The sequence below is a fragment of the Dunckerocampus dactyliophorus genome, chromosome 18, assembly GCF_027744805.1.
Source record: "Dunckerocampus dactyliophorus isolate RoL2022-P2 chromosome 18, RoL_Ddac_1.1, whole genome shotgun sequence".
NCBI classification, from domain to species: domain Eukaryota; kingdom Metazoa; phylum Chordata; class Actinopteri; order Syngnathiformes; family Syngnathidae; genus Dunckerocampus; species Dunckerocampus dactyliophorus.
The window spans coordinates 3141555-3158642 of record NC_072836.1 but is presented as its reverse complement, the minus strand read 5'-3'; the positions used below and the strand labels follow the sequence as shown (position 1 = coordinate 3158642).

Here is a 17088-nt window from a genome sequence, read left to right as displayed (position 1 = left end):
ATCTATCCCTTTTCTTCCGGGGTCCGCCTTATGAAGGTCACAGTCTTAAGTCTGGACTTACAAGCCCAAGACCGCCTCCTGTTCTTCCATTGTGGGGACACTGAGGTGTCCACCTGTCCCAATTCAGGGTATACACCCTCCAGTGGCGCGCACCTTCTGAGTCTCCTCCAAAAGCTTTGTCAAGGTGTAACCTGCCTAGGTCCAGCCAGCCTCGTATTCCAAAACTGGGTTCCGTTGAATGAGAGTTGAACGTACTAACCATCGAGGTAAAAGTTCAACTCGATGTCCAGCGCGACTCTTAAATTGTCAGCGACTGTCAGCGCTAGCATCTGTTACGAAGGGGTGGTCTAGACTTTGTGGTTGTGCCAGATGTTCCCCACCTTTATGTCACGATGCTAGGTGGCTACGTTACCATTACTAATGAAGTTTATCAAGAAGATGGTTATGTTGTGGTGATGATGAGGACTCCAATGATACATATATGCCAAGTCTTCGCCAGCTCCCAGCTGGACGTGCCTAGAAAGCTCTCACGGATGATTAAGATCGTCATCTTAGCCAAGACACTCTATGGAGGACACTAATTTGTCTACTGCCTTGTCAGTCAACAAGACCGGTACAGTGACCACATGATTAGTCAATCTTATGTTGCGTCCTTCCCGGATTCTTGAACAAAATCACTTGAAGCGGAACTTCACTCCTAACCCTAATGAGACAATACAAAGTAACTTGGACTTGGTAACCATACCTTGGTGTTCCTGTCATAAGACTCCTTGAACTGCAAGTGCTTCCCAGCTTTGCTGCCCAAGTCCAGCCACTTCCCCTTCAGCCATTTCAAACTGGGCTTCCTGATCAGGGTGGATGAGTCCACTTTGGCCACAAACGACACATCCTTCCCTGCCACGGTCAGAGGGAGGAGATGAGCAATCATCCGACGGGAGAAAGAGACTGTCCAAAGCAAACCAAGGGGAATTGCTGACCTTTGGTGGCGGTGGTGCTCTCCGGCTTCAACACAAACAAACCGGTCAGTTCCGAGAGCTGAGGGTCCTCCCCTGGTGCAACCTCTGAGAGGAGAGTGTGTAGCTTGAATAAATAACAAGGTTTTTGTGTATGAACATTGTAGAAGACTCCAAAAACAACTTAGGGACACAAAAAGGAGACTATTGGTAGGTCAATGAATGACTTTTTGAAAGAGACAGACCTATTCAGCATGTATACACACTCAAAACCAAGTCCATCATTGTACATTTTAGGGTACAATGTCTAGTCAGTGGAGTGATACCATCAGTATTTTCACTTTTTACTCTTGACTTTTTGAGTTTCTGTCCTATTTGGACCTGGAAAAAGAACAAACTGTTCAAATGTAGTCCAATAACTAGTCCTAAGGGGTACAATTAGTGTAGTATGGACCACGAGGGGCACAAAGGGACCCCTAAAAAGTACATGCGGTCCATCATTAACTACAGGCGTTCTTTGGGGATGGTGACAAATGACAGGAGCCCAGTGGACCACCACTTTGAGAATATCACACCGGCACCCCAGCACATCCCAACACATTGAATTGAATTTGTTGCCCTGTTTCTTTTGCCAGTAAATAGACAGATCCTCTGCAGGGTGTTTGCTTCACAGACATGCTAACAATTTCAAGTCTTACCATCAGGTGGCAACTCTGCGTCGGAGAAAGAGAAAGCGAGGAACAACGTCAGTCAGTATGTTGCTGTTATATAATTAACATTCTCTCACATATACACACCTTTCTCAAATACTTGCGTAGTTGGAGTTAATGGAGTCATTCCTTCAACAATCAAGTCGAAAACAAGTTAACATCCAGTTGATCCTAGTGTTGCCAACTCCTCAGTAAGGAAAGTGGCTGTCCTAAAAGTACTTAATGTTGTCTACATTTGCCTACATTATCAACATTTGCATTAAAATAACAATTGTAATACTCCCCATCTCTCTTTAATTGTCATTGTTTGCTCGAGGTCAACGAGAATTGTGGTTGCGGAGTTGACTCTCCAGAACATAGGGCTCCTAGCGTTTCTGCAGAGAATTGCACAGCACACGCACAACCTCAGCAGTGTCAGAGGCGACGTAGTGACCAAACAGGAGCATAATATGGGCTTCAGAACGATATGTCCTTTTACGTGGGATTCTACTAAAAGGCTCCAATAACAACAGAAAAGTCGCTAGAATTATCACCAGTTGTTTTTTGGAAAAAAAAGTCGCTCAAGGGGTCTGAATACTTGCTAAATATAGTCGCTAAGTTGGCAACACTGATTGAGCCTCCAATTGGAACTTCTCAAAGCGTGACAGTCAACTATTAAGTATGTGATAATGGATACTAGATTAGTTTATATTGTCTTTCATATTCACAACGGGAGCCGCCATTGTTGTGTGATTGGGGAACATCGACCTGTCCCAAGTTAACAAGGAAGTTGGTAAATAAGATAAAAATGATTAATTAAAGCTCTAAGGGGCATTGAACGGGCCCTCGCACCACCACGCAACTTATCGTTCACGTGAGTTCGAGGGCATGCGCATCCGATTTCCTGTTGCCACTGTGTGGTGCTGAATGGACTTCTGGAAGTGACCTACGTATAGCTTCAAGGTGTTGTCTTCCTCATATGTACCAATTATGATGAAGATCTGACCTTGTGGAACTGAGTTACTGACGTTTACAGTTTAGTGGCAAAATGTAAGCGTGGTCATCAAAGTTTTTTGCCATGCCCCGCCCACATCTTATGAAACAGCCTAAAATCCTTTGCACTATAACATCACCCACTTGTCGAGTATTTGTGATTTTCATTTGGGCTCATTTGGTCAAAGTGCCTATGACTAGTTTGTTGAAATACAACCCTTTGTTTTCGCCCAAAACTGCTGACGGAAACCAACATGACCGACTTCTTGTTTGATACTTTTTTGTGTGTCCTGTCACAACAGGTGGCAGAGGCTAATATTTTCAAATTAGGAACCCGCGCTCAGGTTTGCTTTCATTTTCCATTTCAGATGTCAGCGGTACAAGAAGAATGCAAACACATCCAGGTGTCGCGCTAGCAGACGACAGATGCTCGTGTTTGCTGACACACGAGGTGCTCGACACGACAAACACAGCAAGCAGACAAACAGTCGGCACAAGCGAGCGTGCTGCGGCTTACCGTCCCTCGGCTCGGTGTTTGCTGAGGGAAGCAGGGACGCCAATCAGACAATTGTGCGACACGGACACACAACGAGGCCGTTAATAAGCAAGCGAGCTTACCTACAGCCGCCTGGACGTCTGTTAATGGAGAGGAAGCACAGGTCAAGGCCTGCGTGTGCGTTAATATGCTGCAAAGCGGCCCGAACCTTTTATGATGCTGCTGCTGCTGATGTGTTCAATTGCCTTCAAAATCAACAGCCTTCTTGCTTATGTTGACATGTTTAGACTTAGCATAATTTTGGATTACCCGAACAACACCATTAAATATATGATCAATTACAACCAACAGGAAGGTGATGTTGCCTGCGTGTGATTGGCTAGCAGAGTAGCATGCAATGTGACGTCACTGTCGTCACTTCCTGTTTATCATGGTGTATGAATGGGAGCGTGGCAGGTGAGCTTTTAGCTGAGCATGTAGCACAAAATACGTATGTGCCATACATAATACATACAGTACACACGCATCTAGTTTTCTACACCTGTATCTGAAGAATACACTACTTTTACTCCCTCATTTGTTCTTTATTACCAAATAACTTTTAACTTTACAATACCTCAAACCTCTCGTATTTTGTCCTTCTATCACAGCACCGTCCCGTCTTAATAGATTGCTGTATTTTTCCCATATTTTAACTTTCATGGTAACTTTCAAGTGCTGGTGGAAATTCTGGTGGGAAAAAAAACTAAATTTCCCTTATTTTCACACTTTTTTACCACTCATTTTTCTCCGGAAAATGTCCCTTATTTTGAAATGCAAATTCATTACCATACTGTATCAAGACTGATGAAATACAAACCTTTCAACCCTCCTGTTTGACAAAGGAAACTCACATATTTTGCGCTCCTTTCCTAGCGCCGTCCCGTCTTAATAGTTTTTACTTTTATGGGGGAAAAAAAGTACTGGTGGAAATTCTGGTGGGAAAAAAAATGAATTTCCCTTATTTTGTGGAAAATTTCCCTTATTTTGAAACGCAATCAATTACCATTACTGTACCAAGACCCATAAAATTTCTACCTGTCAACACTCCCATTGTCCCCAGGACACTCATGTATTTTGCCCTTCTTTCCCAGAACCCTCCCGTGTTAACAGTTTTCCGTTTTTTTCCCGTATTTTAACCTTTAATGGAAAAAAAAGTGCTGGTGGAAATTCTGGCGGGAAAGACTGAATTTTCATTATTTTCCCACATTTTTTGCCTCCTGTTTTTCAGAAAATTGATCGTATTTTGAAACGCAAATCCATTACCATTACTTCACCATGGTTATGATGGATTTGAAAGTTCTGACTGTAGTGGAAATGCAGGTGAAGCTCAGGTGTAACAGGAACATGAGTGAAGGTGTCACAAGTGTGTGTGTGTGTGTGTGTGTTTGTGTGTCTAATGGAGCGCGCCCATGCAATTTAAGAGATGAATGTTTCATGTGTCCTTCAGCTACCTTTGTGCAAGCCAGCAGTCAAAGCCTTTGATCAGTGCACTTTTTTTTAAGAAAAGTTGTTCATCACATTAAAATACACTTGAGGGGAATTGTTAAAAATAATATTTCTTTCTGGAGGAGGTCTTTCTCTTCTCTCTTTTTTTTTTTACTCGCCTTCCCACCCTTTCACCACCAAAAATAGACGTGTGCTTGACAGTAAAGTATGAAAAAGTGGTTTTAGTTTGCAAAGTCTGACATTCTGAAATTCTCCATTTTGTAGATCCTACTGCGTTATTATAAGCTGTGAAGTATTTACATTCCCAGCACAGAAACAGAGCAGCAGTGGCTGCTGTGTGTCACACATGAGAGGAAGGCGCTCATGACAGAGCACAAGAGGCTTTTTTTTGGGTGGGGGGGGATGAAGTCATCCAGCGGCAGGAAGCAGCTAATCACAAACGAGCCCCCGGAGAATCAGAAACACCTTTTGTGTGCTCACCTTGTCGGATTAAGACTCACTTGTGTGAGGGCGCAAAGTCTAATGGAGGATGAGAGTGGGGGATGAGAGTGAGTGTGTGTGCGTGTGTGTGTGTGTGTACTGTCAATCCAGATTAATTATTGCATAAGCAGGTGCAATGATGAGGAAGAATAGTGAGTAAGATGAATGCTACAAACCATCTTTGTTTGCTCTGTCACGTCTTCACAGAGGGTGTGTGTGTGTGTGTGTGTGTGTGTGTGTGTTGAAGTCTCACCCTCCTCAACATACAATGATGATGGAGATAATGTCTCACACACTCACACACACACTGCAGCTTGTATGTTTTCTTACCTTTTGCATCTGAAAAAGACAACAAAATAATAGTCATATTATTATTACTATCATTATTTTATACTGTATATAATATATTATTGTTGTTTTTGAGGACTGTCAACAACAGGGGTGTCCAAACGTTTTCCAGAGATGGCCAAAAACAGAAAAAAATGAAGCATGTGGGGGCAGAGGAAAACTTTGGTGTGTTTTGTACAATAAAGATGTTAAAAGCAGTGTTTCCTATACTTTCAGTTATTAGTGGCGCAACCTGTTGGCCCTCGCTCATAATCACATTCTAATAGGACTGTCATTTGGAGACTCTCCCCCCACCCACACACACCACCTTACAAATACCCCGGAGGCCAATAAAAAGCAAGCTGCAGCACAGAAATGCCCCCCAGGCTGCACTTTGGACACCCCCGGTCCACAAGTGGGACTTTATTAGCTTGATGTCCTGAAGATACTCACCGGCAGGGACCTCTGCGGCTGGATCGCCCTCTGCTGCTGCAACGACACAACAAATTCATCAACTTGTACTGTATGTCCTCCTTACGGAACAAGAACAAAGGAAGGGAAAAAGAAAGAGAGAGAAAAACGGATGAAAGAGGAAGAAGGAAAAAAAGAAGTGCATGTTGAAGAGAGACCGCAGGAGACGCTTGTTCCTCAAGTATGTGTGCTCTTGCTTTAGAAGATGAGCTCATGAAGAAAAAGAACAAAAGGAGAAAGAAAGAAAAGGGAAGAAAATACAGTCAGAAAGAAAAGAGGAAGAAAGGAAGAAAAGTTGAAATAAGAAAAGAGGGAGGAAGGAGGAGAACAACAACATGAAGGGGAAAAAGAAAGATAAATTGAAGAAAAGAACAAATAGAAGGAAGAAACAATAAGAAGGGGAAGAAGAAGGAGGAAAAGGAAGGGGGAAAAGGAGAAGAAAAAATGAGAAGGAAAAGAGAACAAGAAGGGGAAGAAGAATGACATATGGAAGAAAAGTACAAAAAACAAGTAGAAGAAACACGAGGGGTAAAGAAGAAGGAGAAAAAATGAGAAGGAAAAGAGAAGAACAAGAAGGGGAAGAAGGAGATATAGAAGAAAAGAACTAAGAAGAATACGTAGAAGGGAGGAAAGAACAAGAAGAAGGAGAAGGAAGGAGGAAAAGAGAAAGACAAGGACAAAGAGGAGAGGAAGAAGAAGGGGAAGAGGAAGGAGAAATCAAATAAAAGAACAAAGAAGAACAAGTAGAAGGAAGAATGAACAAGAAGAAGCAGAAAAGGAAGGAGGAAGAAAAGGTGAAGAAAAAGAAGGAAAAGAGAAAAAAAAGAGTACAAAGGAGGAGAGGAAGGAGGAGAAAAAGAAGAAAAAGGATTGGAGTAAGAAGGAGGCAAAAAAGAAGAAAAATGAGAAGAAGAGGAAGGAAAAGAAGGAGAAGCGTAAGAAGAAGAAGAGGACAAAGAAGAATTAGAAGAGAATGAGGAGGAGAAGAAGAAGCTTATGGATGAAGAAGAATTAGAAGAATGAGAAGACAGAAGGACAAGAACAAGAAGGGAAAGAAGAAAAAGGAGAAGAAGAAGAAGAAGAAGAAGAAGAAGAAGAGTGTTTATTCTCCACAAAGAGTCATTGAGAGGCAAACCGTGCATGAAATAAAAAGGCGTATCATCTCCATGGAAACCGACACCCTGCTGGGTGGAGATAAGTGTGATGAACACAACAATCACTTCACTAAAGCAACCTCTTCATATTCCAAAGATAGTTTGTGCCAGACGAGCCTCACTACCTCCAACATGTAAACAATGCATGCAAAAAACACTTTCTTCACCTTTCACACTCTGCTTGTTGCTGTTCCACTTAAATCCTGCAGGTGGCGCTCATTTGCCCTTTAAATTATCCAACAAACCAAGAAGATGATGATTTATAAAACATATAAGTATATTTTAAGTATATTTCTGCTCCTCTTATGGTTTTATTTAGTCTGCTTACTTGAAGCAGACATGTGAGCAGGGGCGGACTTACCATCAGGCAAACACCATGCCCGCCTCATAAAAACTGATTATTATTAAAAGTACATATTACTGTTTTAGTCTTAATTCACACGCTTAAAACTACATCAAAATGCATCATCTATCATGATCATTTCGACCACGTCCACCTCCCTTCTCATGCAATGGGCTATTCCATGTTACTGCGCATGTGCAGATTGATTCAGGAAGACAGTAGCAAAAACAAACTTGTTGGCGCCGTTTGGAGAAAAATGAAGCAGAGTGCAGCAAAGAAGAGGAGAAGGCGAGAGGGGAAAAAACAGTTTTCATCAAAACTATCAAAGGTGACAGCCTTTTTCCCAGTCCCAGCAAACGTAGACACACGACCACAGCAGCAGCACTGCAGTCAGCGTCAGACGCGGAGAATGCAGTAGTTCTAGAGATGAAGCTGAGAGTGATGCTTTTCACCACAAAGATGTGAGTATTAAAGCGTTAAACTGTATTAAATGTTGCTTCATGCTTATCAATTACAGAAAAAACGTCACTATGATTCACTTGTTAGGTGATAATAAGCCCCCAAGAGGACTTTATGTAACTCAGGAAATAGGGGACTTTTCTCATGTTCCCACTTGTTTGTATATGGTAAACATTCATATAAATGCAAAATAAATGCATTTAAAATAGAAAAAAATAACTTTTGTCAGTGCAGTACAAGGATGTGAAGGGCCCCAATGACTAGGTTTGCCTTGGGCCCCCAAATGACTAAATACGCCCCTGCGTGTGAGTTGTAGCAAAGCTAACGTGTGTGTTGTTTCATGCCGCATCATTAGCCTTCTTTCTTTTTTTTTTTTTATGTGTGAGGAGCTTAAGTGAGTCTCTCCCCGCGCCAAGGTCACAGCGAGCTCCTCCTGGCGTGATTACACGAGACTCTTTAGACGTGTCATCAGGAGGATGCTTTCATATCTAATTCATAAGCTGCTCAGCACGCTCGTGTCTTACATTCCCATTCTTGTCACCGCCAAGCTTCCTATTCCGCCCCACAGGTGAATAAAACGTCATTCAAACGAGCAGAAAATAAATTATTATTACGTCATACCATGATGATGAAAACGCCTTCTGCTGAGGACAGAATATGGCAAATAGAGAAGACTTTTTTTTATGTCTTAAACAAGGCAGAGCTACCTGTGAGTGCTTTTAGAGGGGGGAGGGACCCACAACTTTCACGTCTCCAAAGTCTCCAAAAAGACCAGAAAATGTTGCTTGATATGTCACTCTGGAGGGGTCTGAATACTCGTTAAATATAAGTTATATATAAATCAGGGCTGACAATTGATTAAAATATTTAAATGCAATTAATCGCATTTTGTCCATAGTTAACGCATAATTTTTTTTAAAGTTAACTCATAATTAATCGCAGATGGAAAGCGTTTTTTATCAATAATAAGTATGGGATGTAAATCTCTTTGTGGTAGACAATTCGATACGTGTCTAGATACACGAGTTAAGATACAATTCAGAAACGATGTATTTTAAAAACAGAACGATTCGATTCAGTTCGATAGTGTACAAACAATAGGATTCGATACGATTCAAGGGTTACATTTGTTGTTGTAGACATAAATCTTACATTATAAAATAAAGGAGAAATTCTATAAAAGTGGCGTTGTTACGGTATTTTCAAATGTGTAACTATCCCAAAGTGTGCTGTAAGGCAGGGGTCCCCAAAAACCGGGCCGCGAGAAACATTCAGGCGGAATGATAAAAAAAAAAAACACTTAAAAAAATAAAACATAAAATAATATGTAAACACAACAAATGTCTTGGTGGGTGGAGGCCAGCCACTGGCATACACACAGTGCAGAAGAGTGTAAAGTTGTAGAAATTAGTAGATTGGAATATATTGTCATATTTTTTTCATTGCACATTACTTAAAGGGTCACTGGCGTGATTTATCAACTTTGCTTAGATAGGTAAAATTTGAAAAAATTTCATGGCACAAGCCATGACAAACTGGTTGTCGCATTTCCAGAAGTGACATGAGCGGAGTAACGCCTCTCAACTAACTAACCTCTAAACTAAACGCTTCTCGAGGCAGTTTGTCAACTTTGTTCGGTATATTTTTCATCAAAATAGTAGTTGTGGCAAAATGTTGTGTTGCTGCTGGATGTTTATATTATCCAAGTGATAATGTAAGTTTGTTTTCTTTTCCAAAAGCCAAACGTTTAAGACACAAATGGGTGAAGCAAGTACAGAGAATGAGAGACAAATGGAAGCCCGCCTCGAGTTCTGTTCTTTGCCATGAACAACAACAGAGAACACCTTTACAAGAAGCATTTGGCTTGAAAGTACTGTACAGTTTAAACGCATTTTGAAAAAGGATGCTATTGCTGATGCGGTACACAGGAAAAAAAAACACAAGAAGGACATCAAAGTGGCCACAGAACAGAGTAAGTCATGCCTTGTTTACATATTGTATTCTAAACACTATTCCACGATAGCGACAAGCCTGTAAAGCATTATACATGTACACGTGATATAAGCATCTTTTCACAGCAATAACTATTGACACAAAGCTCACATCTTCATAGTCACTGTAAACATCCTCGCTCTCTTACACCGCTATGTTTGTGTAGCTGAGCGGTGTTACTCCGCTTATGTCACTTCCGAAAATGCCGCTTCGCTGCGACAACTAGTTCGTCATGGCTGGCGCCATGAACTGTAAATGTAATTTTTGCGAATTTACTGTTCACTTTCAAAAAAACACAAAAAAACCTTCCAGAGCATAATTACAAACAATACAGTAGATAACATACTTAAGCACAGTTGATCAATCATGACAGTGAAAGTAATGTTAAAATCTCGTATCGTTGTCGTAGACCAAATCTTGTTTATCGTGTCATCCCGTGAACTGAGTGTCTCGTGACACCCCTAATGGCTGGCAACCCTAACCACAACACATAGCGGCGTCTAAATGTATTTGTGGCAAGCCGCCACAAATACATACAGTATGTATGGGAAACACGGAGTGCATGCGTATTATATGTCGAAAAGGAGCAGTAAGATGTCATAGGGTAAGATTTACGAGACGTGAACGGTGACAGGAATGTCCTGCGCTCATCCTCGAGTGGAGTTTGCCTTCTCACTTCCTGTTTGGCCACCTCCGTGGAATGTTCTTGCTTAATCTCCTGTGACATTTCCCGTGCCGCTCTTGGGAACGGTTGAGCCAAGTCAAACATTTCATCTTAGAATCTCTGCTCCTTCTTAGTCTTTCTGCGTTTAAATCAAGTCAGACCCGTGATGTAAGACATGTAACGCAACTGTCAGGTGGGGGGTGGTGAGTAACGCTGGTGTGATGACATGATGTCACCTGAGCCGCGCCAGCTACGTGCTAACCAGAGGCGGCGGCTGACTCTGGCTGATCTGGCTCGGCGCCATGCCGGTTGGCGGTAACATATCCTCCCTGCCTGCTCTCTTAATGCAGCATGTGCCCTTTTAAACGCCGCGCCACCGCCGCTGTGGAGGTCACTGCACAAGCTGTGGAAATGAGAGTGGAGCCACTTGACTAGTGTGGACCTATTCCACTGACCTATATGAAACACAGCAGCGCTTAATAGATCACTCCATGAATCCTCATTCTTTATCTCAGCAGGACATGGTGGACAACAAAGACCCCTTTCTGCTCCCAGCGCACAAAGCAAGCTCCCTAAAGGCGTGCTTGGATCAACTTGGGACAACATGGATAACCTCTGACCTCACAAACTGACAATAATCCCCACAGACACACTCCAACATCTTGTAGAAAATCTCCCCAGAAGTGTGAAGGCAGCTCCACCTTCTAAATACAGTTTAACATTATTAGAGTCATCTAGACATGAAATAACACCCCTATAGTCACCTTAACACTCCTATTACCTAACAGATTCCTCACTAAGGTTCCCTAGGGAACACATTTACTGTGACACTGCCCGAGCAGTTTTATTTACGTCTTACATGACTTATTTACTTTACCATACCTGTCAACCCTGCCGTTTTCACCATGAAACCCTCGTTTCCCATATTTTAACTTTCATGAACACGTCGGCACAACACAACATGTGGCCCAGGGGTTCTCAAACGGTCTCAACCTGGGACCTACATTTTCCAATGGTCACTAGGTCTCGACCCACTTTTATTTAAGTCATTTTTATTTTTATTATGTTTTACGCTTTAAGTCATTTTGAATTTAAATTGATTTTATTTGTCATTTTTATTATTTTTGTATCTTCCTTTTATTAAAGTCATTTTTATTCCATTTATTTTAATTGTGTTTACACTTAAAGTAATTTTTACTTTTATTTTTTATTTTTTTATTTTTTTTTACATTTCTAAGTCATTTTTGTTTTTATTTATTTATTTATTTATGTATTTCTGTCTTGCTGTCTGCGACGCACTCAGGATGGATCTGCGACTCATTTTTGGGTCCCGACCCACCTGTTGAGAACCATGGCTGTAGCCCGTAAAGTCAGGCCTTCAACATTTTTAAAAGGTGTGTCTCACCTCAGAGTAAGTTTCTATTTTTAGCCGAGTCCAGTGAGATGCTTTAAGAGCAGCTTTAGTCAGATACAAGTGTAAAACCGTGCCATTTCCAGTAACTCTTAAAAGGGGGGGGAAAAAGACAATCTCCTTCCATTATGGCGCCCCTGAGAGGCCGAGCAGCTGGCGTGACCGAGACGCCGCTTCATCCTGCTCTAATAGAGAATTCTGGCAGAGGGAAGATTCATTTTCGAAAGCATCTATTTTTACAGCGGATGGGTATCAGTGGCATTATTGGCACTTGGAAGGCGGCCATATTGGGAGGTGCGGGGTGGGGACCATTATTACCAGGACACTTGACACACTCCTCCATGCCGGCGTCAGGTGCCGAGTTAGCCTGACATTCTCCATCAGCCTGCATCATCCAGTGAAGAGATCATCACCTTCTATAAGAGGAGCATGGTGACGCTTAGGCACGGAGGTCGCAGCGCTGATACGCCAGCATGGACACCTGTCGGGTCTGGACTTTACAATCATTTAACAACTTTATAGGGTGGCAGGCCTTTCATCATATTCCCAGGAATACCAGCACAAGCGTGAAAGGAACAGGACGAGAATGGTGTGGATTAAGAGAATATTTACCTGCACTGGAAGATCTCTGCACTTCCAAAGCGAGCAGGGGACTTTGTGGGAAGTTTGGATGACCTACTTTAAAGCTGCCAAAAAGTGAATCATTTTCATATTTTAAATGTTTTATTTTATCTCATGAATATATAAAAACTTCCCAAACTGAGCCGTGAAGAGAAGAGAAAACCTGAAGACATCGACTAATCAATTAAGACAAGTTTATCTGCAAACTGTCTGCTGAAAGAGAATATGAAAGTCTAACAAGTTACTTGAACCTTTTTTTTTTTATGTTAACACTCACATTCTGCGTCTGGAAATTGAATTTGAGGACATCCAACCTACATATGTTGTTTTTTTAAAGGAATATCTTTACTATCATGGCTAGTTTGTATTAAAAGTATATCTTATTAGAAGTGAGGTTTAAAGGCTTATATCTTTTCCCCAACCTAATTTTCCAAAAATGTCAACTTTATTTTGTTTTGTTTGCTTCTCATATTACTATCTTAAATGTTTTTATTATTTATATTGTAAAATTGACTTTTTCTCGTTAAAGTCTTTTCCCTTAATATTTTGACTTTATTCTTGTAATATTACTGCTGATGTCTCCATTTTTGCTGCTTTTTTAAAGTTTATTTCTTTATTCTTATTTATATTATAAATATTAACATATGGAAATATTAGCCTATATAATAATATTTCTGTCACACCTTGCTGTGACTATACTGGTATGTTTGGGTCATTGTTGACTGTCACTGTTTTGGTGCATTTACTCAGGCTGATGTTTTGCATTCAGACCCTGGTCCCTCCTGCCTGGGGCGGAGCTGCGGGATGTGCTGCAGCTGCTCATCATTAACTAACCTACTTATACTCACCTGTTGCTGTTTCCGGCACTCAGCTATTCCTCCGGATCACTAGGCTACACCACGCTTCCAAGTCCTTCTCCTGAGCAGTCCTGCTACATGTCCCGCAGCTCCTTCCAGCCTGGTACAGTTTCTCTCTTTTTGTCGCGGTGCCCTTTTGAGTTTTCTTATTGCACCGTTGTTTTTTGTTCTGACCGGTAACAGAGACTATTAAAGCCTGTCCTACAACCTCTTTTGTCTTTTGCATCTTGGGATCCATTACAAACTGCTTTCCTGCGCACGCCGCGCAACAGAATAGCTGAGTCAATACTATGGATCCCGCGGAGGATGAAAGTGTGAGAATGGCGCTCCGAGCTCATGGCCAGCGTATCAGCCACCACGAGCAAACCCTTAACGAGCTAACCACACTCGTCCGGGAGCTGCACGCCCAGCTGGCAGGTGCACCTCCCGCCGTCTCTGCCGACCACACGCCGCTCGCCGCCGGAGGCACGGACATCGCCGTACCGGCCACTTATTCATCACGGGAGCCCAGCATTCCCCATCCAATGCGCTATGAAGGGGATTTTGGACAGTGCCAGCTCTTCATTCACCAGTGCTCCCTAGTCTTTTCACAGCAGCCGCACACCTACACAACAGATGCAGCCAGGGTGGCGTACATGCTCAGCCTACTCTCCGGCCGGGCGGCCAGATGGGCAATGGCGGTGTGCGACTCCAAGCCGGAATTGTGTTCCAGTATGCCTCTCTTCGTCACAGAACTTCGGAGTGTCTTCGATCACCCGTTGAGAGAACGAGAAGCAGGAAGCCGCCTTCTCGTGACACGTCAAGGCTCCTCGTCAGTGGCGGATCACTCCATCTCCTTCCGCATTTTGGCGGCTGAAAGCGGCTGGAATGACAAGGCACTAAGAAGCGCGTACCGGGCAAGCCTCAGCTCGCGCCTACAGGATGAGCTGGCCTCCCGGGACGAGACCCAGACGTTGGAGGAGCTCATCATGCTGTCCATTCGCCTGGACAACCGTTTACGGGAACGCAGCGCTCAGCGGAGGGCGGAGCCTTCCGAATCGACACGTCAGCTCCCTCTTCCACCTCCAGGGGGCCTCCTTGCACCGCTCCTTCCCCCCTCCTCCAGTTGTGGATTGCCACCAGAGGATGTCGCTGTACCCATGCAGCTGGGAGGCAGTCGCCTTTCTTCAGCTGAGAGGAGTCGACGGCTTCGTCTGCGGCTGTGCCTGTATTGCGGGAGCGCAGCACACCTCATCTCCCACTGCCCGGTTCGACCCGCCAGACAGCGCTCCTCTTCCACCGGGGACATTCCTCAACAGTCGCCATCGGTGTCACCAGCGTCTGCTGCTCCTTCGGCTATGGTGGGTCGACTTCAGGTGGAAGGTATGCTATCATGGTCAGGGGGAGCATGCCCGGTTAGTGCGTTTATTGACTCAGGAGCGGACGAGAATTTTATTGACTGTGATTTTGTAAAGACTTGGAATATTCCCACTATAGAGCTAATGAATCACAAGAATGTCCGTTCGCTCGATGGACGTCTCCTGGCTAATATCACCCATCAAACCCGCCCCCTATCGTTGCTTCTTTCGGGTAACCATCGCGAGGTTATTAATTTCTTTCTCATGCCTTCGCGCTCAGCACCGCTTGTACTCGGGCTACCATGGCTTCGCCAGCATGGTCCCGGCATAGACTGGAAAACATTAATGATTTCGAATTGGAGCACATTCTGCCATAGTCACTGCCTTCGCACCGCATCTTCTCCCGCTCCTCCGGTTAAGTCTCTACCTGTTACCCCTCCTGACCTGTCCTTGGTTCCTAGGGAGTACCACTCCATTAGCGATGTCTTTTCTATTGACCGAGCCATGACACTTCCACCTCACCGCCCATATGACTGTACCATAGATTTATTACCTGGTTCACCACTACCTTCGTCCCGGTTGTACAATATCTCTCAACCCGAACACCGAGCCCTGGAGGAGTACATTTCCACCGCCCTGGCCGCTGGCCATATCCGCCCTTCTTCCTCCCCTCTCGCGGCCGGATTTTTTTTTGTTAAAAAGAAAGACGGGTCGTTGCGGCCATGTATCGACTTCCGCGCCCTCAATAAGATCACAGTTAGGAATAAGTACCCCCTTCCCCTTCTCAATTCTGCTTTTACTTCACTGCATGACGCCGTAATTTTCACAAAGTTAGATCTGCGCAACGCCTATCATTTGGTGCGCGTGAGAGAGGGGGATGAATGGAAGACGGCCTTTAATACACCACTCGGGCATTTTGAGTATTTGGTGATGCCGTTTGGGCTTACCAATGCCCCGGCCGTCTTCCAGTGCCTTATTAACGACATTTTACGGGACTTTATTGGCCGTTTCGTATTCGTTTACTTGGACGACATCTTAATTTTTTCCCCTTCCATGTCCTTACACATTCAGCAGGTGCGAATGGTCCTTCAAAGACTCCTGGAGAACCAGTTATTTGTTAAGCCCCAGAAGTGTACGTTCCATGCACCCTCAGTATCTTTTCTGGGATTTATTGTGGAGAAGGGTCAACTTAAGCCTGATCCTGCCAAGATCCAGGCAGTGGTCGAGTGGCCCACTCCTATATCAAGGAAGCTGTTGCAGAGGTTCCTGGGGTTTGCTAATTTTTACCGCCGTTTTATACGGAACTTTAGTAAGGTAGCAGAACCTCTGAATAAGCTTACATCCTCCAAGCTACCCTTTGTGTGGTCGCTGGAGGCGGACCGGGCTTTCAAACGTCTTAAGGCAGCGTTTACTTCTGCTCCGGTGTTGATACATCCTAATCCTTCTATCCCTTTTTTTGTTGAGGTAGATGCGTCCGACTCAGGGGTAGGGGCCGTGCTCTCCCAGCACTCCAGCATTGATCAGAAACTGCACCCCTGCGCCTTCTTCTCCCGACGCCTGTCCCCAGCAGAGAGGAACTATGACATCGGCAACCGGGAGCTCCTGGCGGTGATACTAGCCCTTCAGGAATGGAGACATTGGCTGGAGGGCGCTACGCAGCCATTCACCATCTACACGGACCACCAGAACCTGGCCTACATCCGCGCTGCCCACCGCTTGAACCCCCGACAGGCACGGTGGGCACTCTTCTTAACCAGATTCAACTTCTGCATCACCTTTCGCCCAGGGTCACGCAACGGGAAGCCCGATGCACTATCGAGGATGTTTGCGCCCGCCGTAGAGGACTCCTCTCCGGAGACCATCCTCCCCCAGTCCCGGATCCTGGGGGCCCTCCGATGGGAGGTAGAAAGACGCGTCGCAGAGGCTTGCAAGGGTTCCCCTCCCCCAGCAGGTTGCCCTCCCAACCGACTGTTTGTGCCGGCGGCGCTTCGTTCCGAGGTGCTGATGTGGGCCCACGCCTCCAAGATTGCCTGTCATCCGGGAGCCAAGCGGACGGCCTTCCTTCTGGCCCAGCGTTTCTGGTGGCCGACCTTTCAAGCGGACACACGAAGCTTCGTTGCGGCCTGTACCAGTTGTGCCAGGAGCAAGCCCTCTCATCAGGCCCCTGCGGGATTGCTCCAACCCCTCCCCATTCCCTCCCGACCATGGACTCATGTTGCAGTAGACTTCGTCACGGGCTTACCTTCTTCCAGAGGATTTACAGTCATTCTGACGATAGTGGACAGGTTTTCCAAATGGACGCACTTTATCCCCCTCCGTAAGCTTCCCTCCTCATTGGAGACCGCCAAGTTGT

At 44.4% G+C, this 17088-nt stretch overlaps 1 protein-coding gene across 1 annotated transcript in view; it reads right to left on the bottom strand.

Moving 5' to 3' along the window:
* mybpc2a (myosin binding protein Ca) overlaps positions 1–14462 on the bottom strand; it is a 33925-nt gene extending 19463 nt beyond the window's left edge. The window contains exons 1-5 of the mRNA XM_054759647.1: positions 5880–14462; positions 1751–5438; positions 1652–1666; positions 978–1061; positions 746–894 (exon numbers count right to left, since the gene is read on the bottom strand). Coding sequence (XP_054615622.1) covers positions 746–894; positions 978–1061; positions 1652–1666; positions 1751–1790 — 288 coding nt within the window. The 5' untranslated portion in view covers positions 1791–5438; positions 5880–14462. The remainder of the gene's footprint in view (positions 1–745; positions 895–977; positions 1062–1651; positions 1667–1750; positions 5439–5879) is intronic.
* Positions 14463–17088: the final 2626 nt, after the last annotated feature.